The 24,140-nt window shown below is 31.5% G+C and overlaps 1 protein-coding gene across 1 annotated transcript; it reads left to right on the top strand.

Annotated features, from left to right (window-relative positions):
- Positions 1-24,080, top strand: LOC145324181 (uncharacterized). The gene is made up of 8 exons (XM_080166807.1): positions 1-56; positions 10,680-10,726; positions 11,232-11,303; positions 11,987-12,074; positions 12,488-12,580; positions 13,056-13,156; positions 23,340-23,482; positions 23,889-24,080. The coding sequence occupies exons 1-8, from the start codon at positions 31-33 to the stop codon at positions 24,078-24,080; spliced, it is 762 nt and encodes a 253-aa protein (XP_080022933.1). The 5' UTR covers positions 1-30.
- The last annotated feature ends 60 nt before the right edge of the window (positions 24,081-24,140 follow it).

Here is a 24,140-nt window from a genome sequence, read left to right as displayed (position 1 = left end):
TTGGATGGAGTTTTACAACAGTTCACTAAAATGCTCAACACTTTTAAGGCATCCAGGTGAGAAGTTTAAGTAGTCTAAACAGCTTTATAATTAGGATATTAGAGTAAATTATAGAGTAATAGAGGAGGGGGGGGTTAAAAAAATGTATGTCCCCTTCTTGAGGACCTTGTACGACTTTTGATTGGGTCGTTGATAATCAAGCAATAGCGTAGAAAATATCAACACAGGCAATCCACTAAAAAGAGTAGAACGCAATTTTCTAGCAGACGAAAAGGTTCCCCAACAGGGGAATCCAGGTAGTTGTCTGGTATTACATCTATACTACAGAATTAGGTTTTTCAAAAGAATTTTTAATCTCCAATAAATTCAAAAGGTTTCATCTATCTTTTATATAAAGTAGTAAGCATTTTTTGTCTGTAGTGAAGGATCTCGCTGACGCTAACCACTTAACCGTTATTGTTTTCCTTTACAGTGATGCTTATAATAGGTCCAGGGAAGGTTTATAGCTATTTTCGTGGATGATTTCTAAGAATAATCACCCCCCAAAAAAATTTCCCACACCACAACTTTTTTTTAAAACATAAATCTGAAAATTGAAAAGGGAGTCGACTTTCCCCCACCTACTTCTAAGGGCGTAGCCGCCGCTAGTCTATAATACAAAGTAGAACGATGTCTGTCTGTCTGTTTGATTAATTGTTTGTTGTAATGAAGGATCTCGATAACCGCTGAATAGATCGGATTCTCCTTAACAGGGTAGCTTCTCATAGGTCCCTGGAAGGTTTATAACTATTTTGGGGGAGGGTTGTTGTTGTTGAAGTTAGGACTCAGATGCACACGGAGACTGGAAGTGAGAATCCTTTGGCCAATCTTAGATTGGTAGCTGATTGTATTCTATGTTACATTACAAGCTGAATCGCAATTCTCGTAGAAGCTACTCAATTATTACATCATCCTGGCCTAGAGTTTTGGCATGGGGTCCATATTAAGCCACCCTAATTAATGGCACTCTCATACGAGGAGCATGGACGAGGGAAAGCATGATTAGAGCTGCATGATTGGTAGAATCCTAACTTCCTACAAATCTCCCCTCTTACAACCCAAGGGCATCTTAGGGAAGGTTGCGTGATCATAATCTGACAAATTGCGACAACATTTGTCAACCAAGTGCAAAGTCTATGTGGGGACTTGAACTCGGTTCCTCCCAACCACAGCGTAGTGTGCTAACCACTACACTATGGGACACCCTCCCCAAAGAAATCGACAAAAAATAGTTTTAAAAACTACAGTACTACTTTTGGTACCCTGTTGTATGAGTGTTAGTATAACTTAACTATAACTTGGAAATGTCTGTCTGTCTGAAGTTTTCAAAAATCATTGTTTTTTACATTTATCCGTGTCAGCACAAAGGAAAATGCAGGGCACAGAAAAAAACTTTTTTTTTACATAGATATTTATTCATGAAAAAATATTTTGAATATATTTACCATTTTTACATATATATGGAATTATTTTGTTCTGAAGAGAATAATATTGATATTAGTAGTGCAGCTTATCTATGATATTTTGTCAGTTTTTCAATAAATGTATAACCCAGACAATACCTGGATTAAGTGTGAGGGACCCTTTTCTTCTACTAGCAAATTACTTTTTGCTCTTGTGTAGCGTCTTGGCTGTGTTAATAATCCCGACCCCAGCCGACAAATTTGCGAAATTTTCGCCAACTTTCGCAAATAAATTGCGAAAAAATGGCGAATTCGCGAAATATTTGCGATTATATGTGACGAAAATCAGCGAAAGTTTGCAAAATCGCATATTTTGCGAAACCTTGCGAAATCACGACAAAACATGCAAAAAAAATTAGCGAAAATGTGCGAAAATGCTTTTTTTTGGCGAATTTTTTTTGGTTGCTAAAATATACAAAATCGCAAAAAAAAAAATTAGATAAAAGTTGCAAATTCGCAATAAATCTTAAAATGTGCTAAAACTTGCTAATTCACTTAAAATGAAAACTTCCAAATTACCTATCTTGCTAATAATTGCTAATGATTGCAAATTAGCACTAATTAGATTTATTCCCAATCTTGCTAATTAGCAAGTTTTAGAAAATTTTAAGATATAGTGCGATTTTGCAACTTTTATCTTAGCTTTATATTTGCGATTTTGCATACTTTATCAACCCTAAAAATTCGCCAAAAAAAAACTTTTTCGCTTATTTTCTCCCTAATTTTTATAATTTATAATCTTGCTAATTAGCTAGTTTATCACATTTCGAGATTTAGTGCGATTTTGTATATTTTTGCCAAATTTTTAAAAATTCCCAATCTTAATTAGCAAGTTTAGCATATGAGATTAAGTGCGATTTTGCATATTTTTGCCAATTTTTGAAAATTTTCAATCTTAAGCTAATTAGCAAGTTTAGCATATGAGATTAAGTGCGATTTTGCATATTTTTGAGTGCGATTTTGCATATTTTTGCCAATTTTTTTTAATTTTCAATCTTGCTAATTAGCAAGTTTAGCATATGAGATTTTGTGCGATTTTGCATATTTTTGCTAATTTTTGAAAATTTTCAATCTTAAGCTAATTAGCAAGTTTAGCATATGAGATTAAGTGCGATTTTGCATATTTTTTGCAAATTTTTGAAAATTTTCAAGCTAGCTAATTAGCAAGTTAAGCATATGAGATTTAGTGCGATTTTGCATATTTTTGCCAATTTTTTAAATTTTCAATCTTGCTAATTAGCAAGTTTAGCATATGAGATTTTGTGCGATTTTGCATATTTTTGCCAATTTTTTAAAATTTTTAATCTTGCTAATAAGCAAGTTTAGCAAATGAGATTTAGTGCAATTTTGCATATTTTCGCCAATTTTTAAAAATTTTCAATCTTGCTAATTAGCAAGTTTAGCATATGAGATTTAGTGCAATTTTGCATATTTTCGGCAATTTTTAAAAATTTTTTAAAATTTTCAATCTTGTTAATTAGCAAGTTTAGCATATGAGATTTAGTGCAATTTTGCATATTTTCGCCAATTTTTTAAAAGAAGGTGTATCAACTTTTTTGCTTTTTATTTAAGATAGCTAGCCGGTTCTTTCAGTAAGTAGTAGATGTAAAATCTTTCATAGAATTCAGATATGCAATCGTTTTTTTTGTAGACCTCTTATTTTTTAAGTAATTTAAGTTTTTTAAAAAAATAATTAAGTCGGTTTTAAGGTACTAAAACGCAACAAAATAAAAGAAGAAAATGGCTAGTATGAACAAAAATAGTAAGATCTTTAATTTGACACCTTACTTTTAAAATTCTGTTGAGTAATTATTGAAAAAATCTATTTTTTTAACCTCGGTTTAATAAAAACTTTAGACCTAAATATTTTCTCAAACAGACATAAAAAACATGGGTTCATATATACCTTTAGAATCAGAAAAATATTACGAATCTATTCTAAGCAAAATTGAAAAAGTTTTATAAAACTATAATAAAAAAATAAGTTTATTTTAAGAATCATAATTTTCGGCTTTAAAGGGTTAGCTTGAACCAAACCTGAACTAAACCTAAACAAAAGACAATGCAATGTAGCAGATATTTTTTAAACACAAGAAACAATAATGTATTTTTAACTGCATTGTTTTGAAGTTTATAAACAGACTGATGCATATTTGTTCACAATTTTTCATTCTTTACATGTTCTTTAATATCACTATATTTATTGTAGTATCTATTGTATATATTGTATGAACGTTCTCCTTTTTTTCTGGCAATTCTAAAGGTTAATTTTATAGGTTGAGTTTCCCGATTCGTCAATTTTTGCGATTTGTGATTGGCTAGTTTAGTAGTTACAATTCTTAAAATAAACTTTTTATTTTTTCTATTTTTTATTACAATTTTTTAAAACTTTTTTAATTTTGCTTAGAATGGATTCATATTATTTTTCTCATTCTAATGGTATATATGAACCCATATTTTTATGTCTGTATGAGAAAATATTTAGGTTTAATGCTTTGATTAAACCGAAGTTAAAAAAATAGATTTTTCAACAATTACTCAACAGAATTTTAAAAGTAAGGTGTCAAATTAAAGATATTACTATTTTTGTTCATACTGGCTATTTTCTTCTTTTATTTTGTTGCGTTTTAGTACCTTAAAACCGACTTAATTATTTTTTTTAAAAACTTAAATTACTTAAAAAATAAGAGGTCTACAAAAAAACCGATTGCATATCTGAATTCTATGAAAAATTTTACATCTACTACTTACTGAAAGAACCGGCTAGCTATCTTAAATAAAAAGCAAAATAGTTGATACAACTTCTTTTCAATCTTGCTAATTAGCAAGTTTAGCAAATGAGATTTAGTGCAATTTTGCGTATTTTCATAAATTTTTTAAAATTTTCAATCTTGCTAATTAGCAAGTTTAGCATATGAGATTTAGTGCGATTTTGCATATTTTTGCCAATTTTTTTAAATTCCCAATTTTGCTAATTAGCAAGTTTAGCATATGAGATTTAGTGTGATTTTGCATATTTTTGCCAATTTTTTTTAAGTTCCCAATTTCCCTAATTAGCAAGTTTAGCATATAAGATTTAGTGCAATTTTGCATATCTTCGCCAATATTTAAAAATTTTCATCTTGCTAATTAGCATACATATACATATATTAAAAACGCCTAAAAAAAAGTTTTTCTAAAAAGTAAGAGACACCTAGCGGCAAATATTTGAACTATATAAAGTAAAAATTTGTTTAACTCTATTTTAAATGTGCAATGGAAAAGACAGCTCTACACAATTTTATACAAAGGGAGGGAGGGGACATTGGGCTGTTTTTTACACTAGTCCCCAAAGTCTTAGTATTGTTCCTTGGCTTAACAACTTTAGGGACTTTATTGAATTTTCATTGGTTGTGTTATTAAGTTGAGTGTTTAAACATTTCAATCACGAAAACTAATCTACAGAAGAGGTAATTTTGTGTGTCACCATTGAGGATATGCAAATCCATTTAGATTTTATTGAGAACATATCCCGTTAGATAGACAATTGATGTTTTTGGGTATTAATAGGGATGATGTGAATTGTCTTTCTTATATACCCATTATTTAGTTCAAAGATGAAAACGCACGAGCATTGTCGGTCAAATATGCGCACTAGACCAATAGCAGTTACATGAGGTGCATGTGAGAGCATATGAGCGGTCAAACTGGACACGTAATAAACAGGGAGGGATTGGGGATTGGAATTTAAAATATGCTGCTACCTAAATTTTATAAAACGTTTGCTCATTTTGGTTGGCTTTTAAAAGTTGGATACTTTTCTAAAATTTATATAAATATTTATTTCAAACTAAATCAAATACAGGATGCTTAACATTTGAAAATTAAAAAAACAGTGGTGCTTCGCTGATAACTTTGTGTTTGTTCGTTAAGATCTCGGTAATCATTAAACTGATTAAGTAATTCATTTTAGGGAAGATTCCATAGGTCCGTTTTTAAGCAATTTTAGTTTATCATCTTATCTTGTTTATCAACATTGGGAATGTATGTATATCAATTTATGATCCTCGGCCTCTCAGGGCTAATTAATTTTATCTTATAATTGTACATTATAATATCCGCGAAAAGCTGTTTATAATACGATGTTAGCTTATGAAATAAAATCTTTATGTTTTTTCTTCCAATATGTGAATAATATTCAAAAAGATGCATATTTTGTTTTATAAGTTGACCTCTAACTCATCAAAAAAAGTTGATTTTTAACTTTTACCTGTACAGAGACCACCTGGAGGCCTGGAGCTCCGGAACCTGGAGGACTATCCAAAAAATCTTAAAACTTGGGAAATTCATCATATAAGAATGATTTTACGTATGTAACATAAGTTGTGTATAGAGAGAGATAGTTGTGTATGTATATTTATATATTTTTAAAAGCGAAGCTTTTCTATAATTAGGGTCGGTCCGTCCGTACGTCCGTCCGAGATAGATAGCTTTTAATCGATAATTTAGGCAGGTTAGAATTGTCCTATCGATTTCAAATTTTGCATGATGATTCCTGTAGTAGTTAGGTACGATTTAGAAAGCGTAGCAACTCTATAATCATTACCAGAATGTCCGTACGTCCATTTTAAACATGTTGATTTTTCTACTTTTTTAACAACAAATTTTTATGTGATCTAGTTATCCGTTTGATCTGATTTTTTGTATATTGATTCATGGGACAACAAAGAACAATAGTATAAGCGAAGCAACTCTATAATCAAGTTCTAAAAATGTAAGTATGTCCAGAAACATTATCCCGTATCAAGCAGTTTTTGAACAAATTTACTTACAATTTTGCTTTGACTGTTTCGATTCTTTTATATTCTGATTATTCAGTTCAGACACTATACAAGTGTTAATGTCAGTTTGTCCTACCGTTTCAGTGCTTCGCTTTTATGGATGTTGTCATCCTTGTTAAAGAGCAATTGAAAATTTAATGCAAACTCAGGGATCTAAAGTGATAAGACATTGAATGACAAAATTACCCCTTATATTATCAAAATTAGTGGCTGAAACGTTTGAACACTTAACTTAATTAACCAACCAATCAAAATTCTCCAAAGAAAAAAATATTACTATAAATATTATAAAACTTTGGGGACTAGTACATTAAACAGCCCATTGTCTTCTCTTTCTCTTCGTACTTTTCCAACAAATAATCTAATTGTTCATAAGGGGTAATTGTCAAAAAAAATCAATCTTTTATCTTTTATAAGAGCCGAGAAAATCACGTTTCCCCCAAACTAAGACAGACGGACATTTCAAATTATAGAGTAGCTTCGCTACTGATAAAAAAAAACAATAAATATCAGAGAGAGAGAAAGGGGACAATGGTTATATTACACTGGTCCCCAAAGTTTTACAATAACGTTTTCTTATTGGTTGACTTAAAAACTTTGGGGACTTTAGTGAATTTTGATAAGTTGGTTTATTAAGTTGAGTGTTCAAACTTTTAAACCACAAATTTTTAATCTACAGAAGGGGTAATTTTGTATATCAATTTATCGGCCATTTTCCTATCCCTGTATAACATACACTTAATCATAGAGTAGTTGTATTTATTCAATTGTTCATTAAAATTTTTCCAGTTTGGCTTAAAAACTGACTATTATCCCCTTGATTAGAACCGGTTCTATGTTCTGAAGCTTAAGATCTCAATAACTACTGAACCGATTGAATACAGAGCCACTAGAAGCTAGGGGCGTAACCGCTAGTATTATATAATGCATTATTATTACATGGATTTTACACAAGATTATCATGTTCTTTAATAAATTGAAACTATTAGCTGGCTAAAAGAACAAACGCTCTTATCCACCCACTTTACCCCACCCCTCCCCTCCTACTGGAAGAACAAACTAACAAATAAATGATATTCAAGTTAGTGAACCATTCAATGAAAATTCAATAAAAGTAACTTATATAGTTAAAAATTTTCTAAGTTGTACCTACGTACTACAGGAATCACCTTGCAAAGTTTTAAATCGATTGGACAATTCTAACCTGCCTAAATTGACGAAAAATATGACAATTCTAACTATTTAAATCTATAATACAAAGTAGAGCGATGTGTGTCTGTCCGTCTGAAGCTTAAGATCTCAGTAACCACTGAACCGTTTGGGCTCTACTCTTCAGAGAATATACCAACTGGTCCTGAGATGGTTTAAAGCTATTTTCTTGGGGGGTGGGACACCCCCACCGAATGAAAAATCAGGTTAATCAAACATCTTGGTGCAAAGCCCCTAGAGGCTTTATATATCCTATTATATAAAGTAGTAAGCGTTTTTTGTCTGTCCCGAAGGATCTCGCTAACCGCTAAACTGATTTTGTTCCCCTTTACAGTGAAGCTTCTTATAGGTCCTGGTAAGGTTTTAAACTATTTTTGGAGAGGGTGTCTTCACTTCCCTCCTCCCAAAAAAATATTTTTAAAATTCTTTTTAAACTCAAATTTAAAAAGTGATAAGGTCAACTTTTCCCCCTTCTACCAGTGCCCCTAGAGGCTTCTAGGGGCGTAGCCGCTAGTCCTTTTATATAAAGTAGTAAGCGTTTTTTGTCTGTACTGAAGGATCTCGCTAACTGCTGAACCGATTTTGTTCTCCTTTACAGTAAAGCTTCTTATAGGTCCTAGGAAGGTTTTAAACTATTTTGGGAGAGGGTGTCTTCACCCCCCTCCCCCCAAAAAATATCTTCTTTATCTTTTTGAAACTCAAATTTTAAGTGGGATGAGGTCGACTTTTCCTCCCCCTACCTTAAGTAAAGTGCCCCTAGATGCTTCTAGGGGCGCAGCCGCTAGTATACATATATAGCAAAGCTTTCTGTCCCTATAGGTTGAAATCTTTATTTTCATCAAATCCTAAAAGGAATAGATTATTTCATCGTTAGATGGTTGTCCGCGGATAGTAAAATGAAAACTCCAGTGTTATTGATTTTATTTACCCTATGCGGAAAAGTGTTTATTGTGATACATGACCCAAGAACCGGTTCTAATCCAGCATAAATTTATCAGATTCAATACCATACCGGTTAAATATTTGTCTGTTCTTGTATATGGAAATTTACGGATAATTAAAATTGACATTGAATTTGAAATTCACTTAATATAAGGTGTAGAAAACAGGGATCTAAAGGGATAAGACAATGGCAAATGAATTCATGTACATCCTCAATGATGACACACAAAATTACCCCTTCTGTAGATTAGAATTAGTGATAAAATTGTGGCGAGCTGTTTTTATATTCTTTACATTTGCCATTTAAATTGGATTTCAACAAATTTATACTTCATATAGTTTTAATTTTTGCCGCTAGATGTCTCTAACATTTTAGAAAATAAAATTTTTTTTTGGTATTTTTGATATAAGTATGGTTGTTTAAAAATTAAATAAGTATATCATATTTATAATAATTTCCTATTTCATTTTTTTCCGGTATTTTGAAATTTTTTGTAAGAAAGAATAACAAAATCTGAACAACAGACAACAGTATACAAAATTTGAAAATTTTCAGCATACGATGGAATGTATTATAGTCTTTGTCACCTAAGAATAAGTATATGAGATTCTCGATACTTAACTTCTGAACCAGAGGTTAAAGTTAAGCATATCTCAAGTAAAGTAATATGAATCCGCCAATATTTGCAATGAAGACTAGAAAAACATTGGCGAATTTGCAATACTTCTTGAGCCAGAGCTTACAATGTTTAGATTAAATATGACGTAAAATTTTGTGAAAAATCTGCAAATAAACATTCGGATCCGCTGGGTAGATTAGGAGAATGACTGCTAATTTGCAATGATACGTAAGCTAGAGCTATAATAATAGCCGCGAAAATAAATAGACAAAATTCGCGAATTAGCAAGAATTTGGAGGGAATAAAATAGAGAAAAGCCGCAAATTCGCAATGATTTTGAGGAAAAAAGAGAATAGCTGCAAAAATAAAAAGATAAAAGTCGCGAATTTGCAAGAATTTTGAGGAAAAATATAGAGAATATCCGCGAATTTGCAAGGATTTCTTGAAAAAAAGCCGCAAATTCGCTAGTTTTATCTGCGAATTTTTTGCGATTTATAAAAGGCGAATTTATTAAAGGTGATGACGAAGAATCGCAAATATTTTGCGAAAAATGCTAATTCGCGAATTTTCTCTATTTTTTTTCGCTAAAAATTAGCGAATTTGCATATTTTCGTTCTCTCAAAAATCTAATTAACACAGTCGCAATTATTAGCAACTTTTAGCTTGCTAATTCACAATTTTTAGCAACTTTTAGCTTGCTAATTCGCAATTTTTAGCCTTTACATTTCGCAAAATTTTCGCGAATTCGAAATTTTTCGCAAAAAATACAAAAATTTTGCTAAAAACTGCTAATTCGGCTTTAATCCCTTGCTAAAGTTCGCGATTTTGCCTGGCGAAATCGCATATTTGTCCGCTGGGACGTTATTGGTTGTTTGGCTGAGACCCAATTGAAAAACGACACAGGGTCCATGGGGTGGGGAAATACAGTTATCTAGACCCTCCTTCTATTGTCTTACTTTAATATTTTTTCATAATAAAATATTCTCGTTTTAACTTATTGAAATCTAATTTAATGTAATTTTGTGTATCATAATTGGGAATGTACCTCAATGTATCGGCCACTGTCTTATCCCTTTAGATCCTTGAATATTCAGATAAACAAATTTATTGCTTTGTTAGATAATTTTCTCATTATTTTTGCCTATTGCAGTTTTGCTACTTGGTATTTTTTCATCCTTGTTTCTGTATATATTTTGACAATATTACGTTCATTCATCCCTTTTCATTTTAGTTGCACAACCATTATATATCTAGGTTATGTCCGTAAGTCCGCCCGTCGTTATGTAAAATAGCTGTAGCTTACAAGATTTCAAAATATTTTTTTATATTTAATCACAATATATAAAATGCTAAAATATTTTTTTTATTTTACTTTCTGGGAAGCGCTTTATAAGTTTATTTTGCCCATAAATTTTAAAACTTTTGGAATGACGTCACATTATAATCATGGAATATTCTATTATGACGTCATTTTTGCTTCACTTACTGTTTTTTCTTCTTCAAATAATAGTATACTAATTTTTCATCTAGGTTAGTATAAATTTACAACGCTGCGCTACTCATAACTATAATTTTCCTTGTTTTAGTAATGTCACAAGCCAGCGAATGGAGAGTGGATTTAGACCTTTACCTGGTATGTAATTATTTCTTTCTTTGTGGTATAGCTTAAAACCAGTAACAGTATCAATATTTTCGGATGATTAGAGCCTAATCTGTTCAGTGGTTACCGAGATCAAAAGCTTCAGAGAGCCAGACATACGGACAGACAGACGGACGGACAAAAGGACATCGTTCTATTTTGTATTATAGATGAAAAAGTTTTCAAATAGTATCTAAAGATATAAGAGAATGTTTGTAGATTCGTATTAGTTATTTCTCTCATCGTATTGTAAACAGCTTTTCGCGGATATAAAATGTAAATTTATAAGATTAAAACCAGTTGTTTTAGCCCCGAGATGTGCATTTTTATATTCGTTGAATCTAGAAATAATATGATGCTAGACATAATTTTTCGTATGGACGAGAACAGGTTCTAATCCACCAAATATTAATCGGTTTAGAATGAATACAAGAAATCAAATTATTGGAGATTATCTTATCCCTTCAGATCCCTGGTAACTATTCAATTTATTTTTCAGCTCCACCCCTAGCTTTTGATAAAATCCAGCAACTGAATAATATGGAGAAGAATATGATTAACACACTCACAGGTAAAGAACATGCCTTAAAAACTTTCTTATTAGGGCTAGGCATCCAATTACAGCTGCCACAAGTCGCAGCTGTAATTAATTGAAGTCCCTTGCCTAATTTTGCACAATTTACATTCTATATTTATGACTACCATACATACAATGATGCTCATGACATTTGAGTAAAACACTAGAAGGGAAAAGGGGTTAAATAACTGTACCTCCCCATTCAAGTGACCTTGTGCCTACTGTGCCAACTCAACTGTGCCGACTCTCAATTGGGTTTTTAAAAATGGTAATATCCTCTTAGAAACGCCTTAAAAATTAAATAATGGCGTCTGGAATATTACCACAGCCAAAGTAAACAATTTGGTAGCAGACGAAAAAGGTCATTGGAAAAGGGAGGGAGGTGGTTATCAGTATATGCACCTGTACTATAGATCTGTTCTCATGACTATAAGGTATGAAGCACAGACAAGCAGATGAAAGGAATAAGTGAGCATAACAGACAGACAAACATACATAATATGTTATAGAGTAGATTCTCAGTGGTTTTATGAATCTTCAAAGAAAGTGGCCTTTAAGACGAAAGACATGTTTGCTTTAAAAGCTGTTAAAAAAATTAACTTCCCCTATTTCATTGGAAATAAAGACTGAAAATTTTCATATATTTTTCTGTTATGAACATTACTATCCTTGTTTAGAACCCCAAAAACCCGAAGAAAACCAAGCTCAACCCTCGGGAGAAGGAGATGGACATGAAGAATTTCTCCTTTGGAAACCAATCAACAAGTAAGATGATATACGTAGTTCTTAATCAAAATAATTATGTTTGGTTGTCGTTAGTTTCTGTTGATATTTTATTAATTGAATATAATTAAACTTGTTTTATAAAAATTGCATTCACTTATTTTATAAGACAAGTTAAGGTTACACATAATAGAACGGCATAAAGGCATTTAAGCTATTATGCATTTATGTGCATTAAGGTAAAAGATTTATGGGTGTAATACGTTCTTGTCAAACTTTTCACATTATCTTGCCATCAAAGAAATTTTTGTAAAAAGTCATAATTTCAAAAGCTCTATTATGTATTATTGTTTGTTTACATCCATTCTGTAAACATGCTAATCCTTCTTACAATCAAAAGAAATGTTTTACAGTTTTTATCATTCTCAGACAATTTTATAGATTCATTTAATTAGGCAAGGAAGTAAAGTAAACTTTCCTATGGGGGATTCGAACCAACACAACTCTGGACCATCACCAAAACATTCTGACACTATTGTTGGTCACAGGCAAAAATACCTTAAACATTTATCATAATTTATGATCATTAAAAACTCAAATTATACGGTAGTTTAATTTAGGCCTCAATTTTCTACTCAATTCTACTTTCAAAGGCAGTATTGTATTGATAATTTGATTCTTTAATCCTTATATTAAAGAAAAAGAGGGGAGTTTATGTGTCTACCTGTATGTTTTTACCAAAAGATCTTGCTAACCCCTGAACCGATATAATTCTCCTTTACAGTGTAGCTTCTAATAGTTCCTGGGAAAGTTTATAAATATTTTAGGGAGGTTATCACCACCCTCACATGAAAAATCGCTGGGAGAAAAAATGACCCCCTAAAACAATTTGTTATATTACTGTAAAAAAGAGAATTAAAAGTGGGGGAGGGTTGACAAAATCTTACTATCTTCCCACCTTTGAGGCCTCTAGGGGCGTAGCAGCTAGTTACAAATAAAATGACAAAAGTATTTTGTGAACAGGATGGAACCCATGTCCCCCGGACCTGTAACTGACAAATATGACCAGATATTCCATGGTTACAAGATTGAAAATCCAGGACTACTGGAACATGGACCCAAAGGTTTGGTGATCTTTAAGTTTACATACGGCGAATTTATAAAATATAGGTAAATTAATAAAATATTTAGTTATATCTAACTCGATCACGGGAAACGTTGCGAACGTAAATTATGGGTCAGATTTGTATATAAAGTGGTTGCACATTAATTAAAGTAAAACAATAGACGGATAAGGGTTTGTATAAATGTTTGTCCCAACCCCGTGGACCCTCTGCCGACTTACAATTGGGTCTTTGAATATCCACAAACATACATAGTCGGAATTTTTAACACAGCCAAGTCGCTTCGAAAGAGCAGAAAGCAATTTCATAGCATACGAAAAATGTCCCCAACACTGAATCCAGGTAGTTATATGGATTATATATTTCTATACATTTATTTCCCATTGTTTTTTATTTTCAATATATAAATCTATGATAGTGGTTTATGTCGATACATAAATATCACACGTCTCACAAAGCAGCCGTAGGTACCATTGTATACAAATGATTTTTAAAAATTACGTCTTATAATCTGTTAAATTTGAATAATATTGTAAACAGTATTCAGACAAAGACTTTGATCAGAATATGCTTTTGATCTTTTCATAAAAATCAGACATATAGGGAAAATTAGATGGAATCGATGTAGTTCTCCTTAACTATGTAGCTTCTCATATTTTTTATATTTTTCTTTTCAAAACTTAAGTATAAATGTGGGGGGGGGGGTCGAATTCAACCCCCCATCACCTCAATTGTTCCTGTTACATTAATTTTTTTTGAGGATTTTTATAATTGTATGACTGATAAGCCACAAAACAGGAAAACCAATAATAAAGAAATGATCATAGACGTCCGAGGTTGGCGGTCAAAGGGTGTTTACCCCCTCAAACTTTGAAACCTCCCATTTTAACCCCTCAATTTTTTAAAAATACATTAGATTACCCCTCCTCAATTTTGCAACTACTTATTTTAACCCCATCAAAATTAAATAAAAACTTTGAAGTTTTTGGAAATGATTCTTGTAAAGATTATCTTATATTGAAAGAATTTACATATCCTTATATTCTTGCTAACAATAGATTTTATAAAGTCAAGTATAGGTATTATAAAGGTATAGGAAGATGAGTGTTTTAATCATGGCTCCTATTTTGTATTATTTCAAAGAATTTTATTACACAATACAAGAATAAAAACTAAAAATAGAAAGAAAAACAAATTTTTGAAAAGTTAGGAATAGGATATATCAATTTCATTAACCAATAGTTTTGAATTTCAATTTTGTTATAGCTTATACAATTCTGGTAGTAATTCATCATAGCAAATGGATTCAATAGCACTTGTTTAAAAAATGGATACTCGGGTATAGTCCCTTTCGTGGTAACGCCTCTTAAGGGGCGATTCTTCGAATTTTCAAAGTAGCATCTTTCCCCTTTCTTGCCCATGTGGGGGGATCTAACCCTACAGGGGCCAATTGCCTAACCCTGTGAGGCAATCACCTAACTCAATATAACCTAACCTAACCTAAAATAACCTATCAAAAGCCATTTTGAAAATACGAAGAATCGCCCCTTAAGGGGCGTTCCCACGATAGGGACTTTATCCGGATATTCTTATTTAGTTAACCTAAAAATCAAAACTACGATTTACAACGAGCAGCTTCCAAGTAAATCTCCAATTTTTTATGTTTTTGACATATTGTAATTATTATACAGGGTGCGGCACATAAATCCGGACTTTTTCTAATTTTTAAACAAATGAACATAAAATCGTCAATTATAAAGATATAATTGAATTTTAAAAACTGAGAGGCAGGATAGGTATTTGACTATTAGATTATTCAAAAAAAATGGCCGCCAGTCTCATTCGCTGCCTGTACCCGCCTCCTCAACCGCCGGCAGGCCCAGGTCAAAATGTACCTGTCCAAGCTGGCAAAGTTCTCTTTGATAGTGGCAATGAGGGAGGTCTTTGTGATATGGGCACGTCTATTGGTCCATGCTTCAAAGTAGCTGTAGGTCAAAAAGTCCATTGAATTAAGATCAGGCTGCTGGGAGGGCACATTTCCTTAGAAACGTGAGTAACAGCAGGGTCCAAATTAACACAACTTTCAAGCTACCCTTAGACACGGAGGCTCTCATTTGGACCACAGTTGAGCTATAACGACGTTTTTTACCTTTTTGGAAATGGCATGACAACTCAGCTAGGGTTGTAACCGCAATTCATAGTCTAAAATAAATTTTAAAGTTCCATACGGGTCCCTGAAATCGAAAACCGAGAAATATTAACAATTTTTCACGATTTTTGATGTTTTTTACATCTTAAAATCTGACACGTTTCACTTTGCTGGAGTACTACGGACAAGCCATTTTAGATTGCGAGCTCCAGCCTTTTCTAGTGTCTTACTTATGCATCTAACAGTATCTCTAGCAAGTTTCATATGCTTATCTCAACTACAAATGGGCTGAGGTCAGATTTAGTGGGCCCTAGTCAAGAATCAAGATTAAACCACCTGCGCATTTCGAATCTGCCTTGTTGAACATATGCGCGGCCAGCTCGTAATACACGTCCATCTTCGTCCAAAGATTTTTTTGTGCTAAAAGGTCATTATTTAAGCTTTTTATAGTGGGGTCAAACGTCCTGATTGGTCAAGTAGTTTTGATGCTATGGCCGTTTTAAAAAAGTCCGGATTTATGTGCCGCACCCTGTATATAAAATTATTTTTAGAAAGAAAATAATTTCAAATATACACTTAAACACTAAATTAAATGATGGACATCCTATTAATCTAAATCAAGAAATTGTAACTCCTGATACGATTAGGTTCAATGTTAGTAAAATGTAATTACATATATATTAAGCATACAGTAGTTTAATCAATTTTAAATAAGACTGATTTTCATGGATTTTTTCAGACTTTTAAATACTAAAGGGTGAGCAAAAAAAAATGCGTAGATTTTTAAAATTTTAATTGTGCGGCTTGTGTTAATGGTAGAAAAAAGGCACGCATGCCGTTAGAACCGCTGAGAAGTCTATTTTCAGGAAATATAAAAACGATTCCTATGCTAACTTTAGTTTAGGAGCTACGTGTTAAAATGTCCAAACTGATGTAAAACTTGACTTGCGAGTAAATTTTAAAATATAACTAAAAATTAGAGAAGATATTTTGCAAAAAGAGATACCTACATTTTTAAATTTCAAATTGCGCGGCTTGTGTTAATAGTAGAAAAATGTTACGCATACCTTTAAAATCGCTATGAGCTGTACTTTTTGGAAATATAAGAACGGTTCCTGTGCTACAAATTATCTAGGAGCTAGGTGGTAAATGTTCCAAAATTTACTCGCAAGTCAAATTTTAAGTCAGTTGGGACATTTTAACCCGTAGCTCCTAAACTATGCGTAGCACAGGAATCGTCTTTATATTTCCTAAAAATAGACTTCTTAGCGCTTCTAACGGTATGCATAACATTTTTCTACTATTACCACAAGCTGCGCAATTTTAATTTTAAAAATCTACGCATTTTTTTTTGCTCACCCTTTATCTATCTTTCTTCAATACTAGCGGATGCACCTAGAATCTAGTGGCGTACAAATCGAAGGGAGGGGAAAAATAATCAAAAACCATCCCAAGACATAAATCTGAAAATAAAATAGCCTAAAACAATCACAGGATCTATCCGGAAATAGAGAGCTCAATCAGTTTAATAGTTATCGAAATTTTCAGCTACAGACAAAAAATCTTACTACGTTATATAATAGGAGGATATAAAGTGTTCCCAATTCCGATTAAATCAAATATATATAGCTTCACCTTTCTGGATGTTATCCTCATTGTTTATTAAGTAACATGTTTGCTGAAAAAATTATTTAAGAAAAGTCAAGCAATAAATAAAATTGTCGGATAAAAAGTAATAAATGAGTAAAAATGTTGTGCGACCTTGCAGTCAAAGACAGAGATTAATATTCTCATTCAATCAAAAGTTATATTAAAACAGAACAGAAAAAGATTATGATTAGAATTTACTTTTTTTTACTTTTTGCTTTGATTTTCTAAGGAACTATTTGCTTATTTTTAATTATTTTTCAATTTTCTTTGCCTTGCAATGTAAAAGTGTCGTATCCAAAATGGTTTACTTAAGAGTTCATTCAATCATGGAAAATCTTAACTAAAATTATCAAAATCTATTCTAAAAATAGATTAGATAATTTTAAGTACAAATGCATGGTAATCTAAAGTATGCTTCTTTAAAAATGATTTTCTATAATACTATTTTTCACAAAAAGCATAAAATCTTTAAATCACTTTAAATGGCATTTGTAAGTTTTTCTAGGAACATTGTTGGTTAAGATCAGGACAATAATAGTTATTTCTAGCATCGTATTATAAACGGCTTTCCGCGGATATAGAATGTACAATTATAAGATTAACATTTTTATATTCGTAGAAAGCTGGATATAATACGATGCTAGACATAGTTTTTTCGTATGGATGAGAACCGGTTCCTATCCACCGGATTCGAATGAATACGAGAAAATTATAATATTAAGTTATAAAAATAGTCAACTTAGTAAACAGTAAAAGTCTTTTCTTTACAGGGACTTGGTCAAGGCAATATGATTATTACTGCTTTCTTGAATGCACACTAAACTCATAAAAAAGCGCAGCATGTTGCAATTAATTTAGCTTTGGTCCTGTCTAAAGAAAATCTATTTTAAATTCTTTTCGTTCTATGTTGTTTATTTAACTTTATCCTGTTTTTTAAAGAAGCTTTTCTATAATTAATTTCGATCCGTCAATACGTTCGTCTGTAATAGATAAAATTGTCCTTTAGGTTTTAAACTTTGTATGTTTCTTGTAATAGTTTAAATGCGCAGCAACTCTATAAGCATTATCAGAAAGTCCGTAAGATCATTAAAAACATCTCAATTTCTAACAATTTCTGTATCATGTTATAATTATCCTTTTATTCAATTTTTTTCTTCTTGTGATACTGATTCCTAGGACAACAAGAAAAATAAAAATCTCTTTAATATAGTCCTAAAAAGTAAGTATGTTACTTTATAAGGTTATTTTTTTCTTAAATTTAAATCTAGGGTAAGCCAAAAGTCACCAACAATTAAGCAATAATTACTTTATAACGGCACTTTAAAATTAAAATTAAGATTTATATTATAAATTACCTTTGAAAAATCAATAGATAATTTAAAATAAAAGATAATTAATAATTAATCTACTTAAACCCCGGAAGAAAGAATGAAAAAAAAATAACAAAGCGATGCTGAACTAATATTTTTTTCATATATGTTTGTTTCTACAATACCGGCAATGTTTTTTTGTTCGTTTTGTATAGGTTAATATATAACAATTTCTTCTTGATTAAAAAGAAGAGATAAAGATACAAAATATTTTAATTTTAATTAATTAAATTAATTTTGATATTAGAAAACTGTGTCATAAAAAGTTATAGAGGCCTGTTGTTATAATTTTAATAAAAGCATTTTTTTATTTTATGCTTGTAAAATTAGAATGTAGTTGCAAAAAAGATTTCTGCCACATTCTTTAATATTTTATTTCTTTGATTATCAAGCATATAAGTATTTCTTTTTTGTCCATAATGAATCATTTCTTTTTTAATTTTAATACTAGGTTTGATTTTTGTGTTTAAATTGTTGCTATTCTTTATATAAAAACTGTTTTATATGACAAGCCAATTTTATTTTTTCTCCACATATGGTTAGGTTTTTAATCTTGTTACCAGAGACTTTACAATCTTATTAGGGGATTTCTTTGTTTGTTTTTTTCAAATGCAACATGTGTTCTATACTATTAGGATACACACTCTTTTTGTATGCCTGTTTGTCTATTTGCATGTACTGTGTTTGTATTATTATTCTTATTAACCCTTAACGGTCGGGGGGGGGGGCGTTGAACGCCCCCCCCATCCGGTTTTTTCTATCTCATTTTCTGTGTGTGAAAGATAAAGAGCCCAAACTGCTTGACTTTTTAAGTATGGGTATGACACATAACTGAGAGTTGAAATTTTTTGAATATCTCCATCCTGGCGGGCACAGGATGCCAGCAAACATGGCAGGGTCATCCAGGTAAAGAGCAAAAATATTTTTTTGACTAAAACAAAGCATTTTATCATACCAAAATACTAAAAAATCCTCTAGTAGTACATCCTTATATGAAATACAGGTGTTCAAGTCACTTTCAGGTTCCAGGTATGATCCTCCAGGTCCTGATCCTCCAGGTCTCCAGAAATCTTTAAAAGGCTCCTGTGGCCGCAATTTTTGACTTAGAGACTTCAAATTTTAAACTTAAGCTTTTCTTACATGTCTACACAACGTGTGCCAAGTACAGCTGCGGCCGCTGAAATTTATATTTTGATATTTCTAATGTAAAATTTACATAAAAATAAACATTTTCTGGAAAAAAAATTTTCTTCTAGCTTCAAAAATAAGAAAATTACAGCCGTTTGAAATTTTTAAGTAAAAAAAGACCTGAAAACAAAGGTTGTTAAATAAAAGGGTGAAGGAAGCGAAAATTTACTTAGACTTATAAAAGGTCGGAAATTCATTATCAAACAGGGGACTTGCACAAAAAAATTTAGCCCTCTAGCTCTAATAGGAACTGAGATAATAAGGGGGGGCGTTGAACCCCCCCCCCCCCCCCCCGACTGATTAAGGTGCGGCAAGGGGCCCGACTGTAAAGGGTTAAAGACTTTTCGATCGTTGACTAAAAAATCTTAATAGAAGGTTTCTTCTCTTTTCATATGCACCACGTGTTCTATAAACAATTTTACTTCTTGTACATTTATTACGCAGGGAGTAAGGGAGGGGACAATGGATCGAATATTCAATTTTTAGGAGTCTCAGACTTTGGGGACTGGCTTAAAGGGAATGTGCAAGAATTTAGCAGTTTCTGACTGAGTTTGGGGACATGCGCATAGAATGCCGCTACTCGTTATGTATGTTTTGAATATTGCAGACGGGGAGAAGGGATAAGGGAAGTGGGGGCAAGGGAAATAAACACTCGTTGTGTTAGTTTGGAATGTAGCAGACGGGGAGAAGGGAGAAGGGAGGTGGGGGCAAGGGGCAAGGGAAATAAACAGAATAAAAAGGGGCAGTCATATTCTTGCTAGCAGCTGGCCGGGTCCAATAATCTTTTAATATAAAAATCACACCAAAAAACCTCAATATATTTCATCAAAAACAAGTTGTGATTTCCCTTTACATGACGCTATGGAAATCTATTATTCAATTAACAATCCCTTTATAATTTCCTACAAATTTATTAGATTAAACTGGATTTCATGCTCTTTCTTTGATAACTCTTATATTGAATTAATTGCCCATTGTCCCCTCCCTTACTCCCTGTTTATTACTTCAAACCTTGACATGTAACACCATGGCGTAACTCAACTTTCTTGTAAGGTTGGGCTCAACCACGACATCAAAATGTATTGCATATTTATGCTTAAGTTTAATGAATTGTAAATTTAAAATTAATTAAATGCAATCAATAATTTAATTTAGCCAATGACTTCATATTATAGCCTAAAACCTGAGCGGTGTATCTAGCAGTGAACAAGGTCTTACTAGTCATACCAACCGCCATACATACAGCCTATTACTTTAGCATACCACAAGCGGCTTCGCCCCCAAAAGGCCTCTAGTGGCACTTTTAATGTTTGATTTTTTTTTATTTAAAATATGTAATTATTTACTATGCTGCGTTCAAGTCTCTACGTAAAAAAATTGTTTTTGATTTTTTTGTGATTTCTCTTGGGAGGGTGGTGGTACCCTTCCCCAAAATAGTTATAAACCTTCCCGGGACCTATGAGAAGCTACTTTCTTTAGGATAACCCGATCGGTTCAGCGGTTAGCGAGATCCTTTGGTACAAACAGATAGACAGACAGACAGAAATCGTTCTACTTTGTAATATAGATGATTAGTATTAAGTAATAGAAAACAACTGTTGTTTGGTTAAACTGATTTTTACCAAAACCATAAAAACCTAAATGTTTGCCTTTAGCAAGTTATTCTTTCAATAGTTGTTGATTATGTATTTCAATGTTATCCATGACTGTTTATTCTGTACAATACTTTATGCAATATGAAAAAAAAACTTTATATCTTAAAATTTAATTATTGTCTAATTATTAAGATCTTGATAGTTACTGAACTGATGGGGTTCTTATAGTTTCTGTGATGGTTTTAGGCTATCTGATGTTCAAATGTAAGTCTTGGGATGGTTTAAAGCCCCGCTATGATCCTTTCACTAGATGCTAGGGGCGTAGTCACTAGTAATTCAGAAAGTGTTAGAACAAGTTACAGCAAAAGTCATGCAGATTGTGTCAAACCCTTGTCAAGTCAAGCAGCTTCACTGCATATGAAAATATGTTCCTTGTTTTTCATTTTATAAAAGACTGATAAAATACAAATTGTTAACAATATAAACAGTAATTGAAACAAATTAGTTCCTTTTCAAATTCAAGGTAAACCCTTTTTTGGTAACAACAAACAAGAATAAAAAAAAGTCCATAGAAAAAAACTGATTGCGGACAACCTAATGTAGAACAATATGATCTATAAAAGTTTGAATGCTACACTTTCGTAAATTTTTTTGTTATAGAGTTTTATGCATCTATAAAAAGTGTTGTCAGTTTATTTTGTGTGGTACAATACTGCATTTTTGTTGGCTATTTTTATTTATTAACTATATGTATAACAGCTAGGTATTTTTTAGTAAAGGATATATTTGTTTATATAGAGTTGATACGCATTTATAAAAATTATAAAGTAGTTTATTATTTGTGGCACTACTGCATTTTTGTTGACTTTTTATAGTTGTTAATTATATTTATATTAACAGCTAGGATTTAGTTGGTAAGGGATATATTTGTTTATAGAGTTGCTACATATCTGTAAAAAGCGTTTGCTGGTTTATTATTTGTGGTACTACTGCATCTTTTGTGGCTTTTCAAAGTTGTCAATTAGTTTTCATAAATGGTTCAAATTTATATCAAGTTTTTTACAATTAAGATATAACAAAAAAAGATTTCTTTGTAAAACCTATATAGGACTTAAAGGCACATGTAAAATTTCTGTTTGAAGCTAACCTAAACCTTAAAGGCTTCTTTTTTTGTTTTTTAAAAATCTATAATAAGAGTGAAATAACATTGACTCTTAGATTATCAAGGACAGAATTTTACATATCGTAGTATAGGATCATTTTCTCATATGGCTTCGAAACGGATTGATATCCTCTGGTTTAAAATCAATTCTGAGTCATATTTGAAAATCATGTATTCATATTACAGACAATTTTTTTATCATTTGCAAAAAGCTGCCTATAATACGATACTAAAGATAGCTATTAAAGTTGATTAATCTTTATGTATGAAATTTTGTTTCAACTGTAAATTAATAATCTAGAAAATATTATTGTTGTATTTTTAACCTTAATCAAATTGCTTTGTGGTTTAGTCAAGATAAACAATATTTTTTTCTGGTATCAGCTAATCAACAATTTAAGAGTAAGGATGACAACAACCATAAGTAGCGAAGCAGAAAAAATCATGGATTAACAAACGGACAAAATGATTTAGTTCCTTCACCACTAGATTCTTTTTAAAATATGTCTAAAAAGACAAGTTAGTATTTTATAGGCCTTCCTTTAATAAGACTTAAAGATGTTTTAAGGGACATACAGACAGACATCTTTTGTAATAAAAAGAAGTTTGAAAGAATAATAATTTTAATTAAACTGTTTCTAATAATTAACAAATATAATTAGCTAATCCACAATTTTTTCTGTATTATATGAACATTTTATCAAAAATATTAGGAGTTAATTTTAAGACAAAAAAGTGTTTGATTAAAATATTTATGCTTTTGTGGTTTTTCTAACTAATATATGGTTATCAATTTGAGATAATTGGAAATTTAAAATAAACTTAAATCAGTTTTTTTAATTTACAAAAACTATACGTACGCATCTACTTTATAAGAAGAGTATCTAATTTTGTATGCTATTTTTTATTTTTATGGATTTGAATAAAAAACATAAATATCTTTAAATGCAATGCATGCAAAACAATTGCTTAGAAGAGCTTTAGTTATTGCTACACTAATTTCGTAACAATTTTTATGATTAAACGTAGAAAGATTCGTAATTTACTACCAAAAATCACCAAAAATTAGCAGAGATAGATGAAACCAAAATTCTGCGAAAAAAAGTGCTCGACCTTTTGGAACAGAAAAAGAGGGAAATACAGAAGAATTCTGATGATTTTAGCCCCATGGTGCACAGTCAAGATGTAGAGGAAACAAATTCTTCTAATCAGGTAAACTGCTTTCATTTGTAAAAAAAAAAAGGTTATAAATCAAAATTATAACATGACAATTTTGTACAATAGTATCACAGCTAATTTTAACAATCTTGAAATATATTTATGCAGTAAAATAGGATATTGTCGGTTTTACTCAAAGTGCTTAGTCGAGCACTGAATACCTACCCTGATTTTAAATTAATTGAAACTTGGGATGAGAGAGTTTTTAATTTGTTTGCTTATTACTTTAGGTTATGTTAGGTTAGGTTATATTGTACACTAGGTAGCCCTTCTGGGCCCATAACACTTTAAGTATTATTGAAGGGGTGTTTTCATTTTTGCTATTGTAAGCGTTTTTGTCAATGTTTTCGAAGGCTCAAAACATTTTTAAGAAGCAAATAAATTCTTTATTTATATCTAGGAAAACAAGGATGAAATTGAAGAAAACAACCAGGATGATATAAATACTATTAACAATGATCAAACAGAGTCATCATCAGAAGAAAATACAGTTTTCACACAGTTGAAATTCTTCAACAGTGGTTTCAAAGCTCACAAGAGCCAAGAAGAATTACTGATGGAAGCTATTAAGGAAAATGAGTTTTTTTTTTAATTAAGCTTTCCAAGGATGCCTGTGTGTCTGTAGCTTAAGACCTCTCTAACCACTCGATTG

The sequence above is a fragment of the Acartia tonsa genome, chromosome 7 (genome assembly GCF_053477335.1).
Source record: "Acartia tonsa isolate MP-2025a chromosome 7, ASM5347733v1, whole genome shotgun sequence".
In the NCBI taxonomy this organism is placed as follows: Eukaryota; Metazoa; Arthropoda; class Copepoda; order Calanoida; family Acartiidae; genus Acartia; species Acartia tonsa.
Note: the sequence above shows the minus strand (reverse complement) of the source record. Positions and strands in the feature narration are given on the sequence as shown.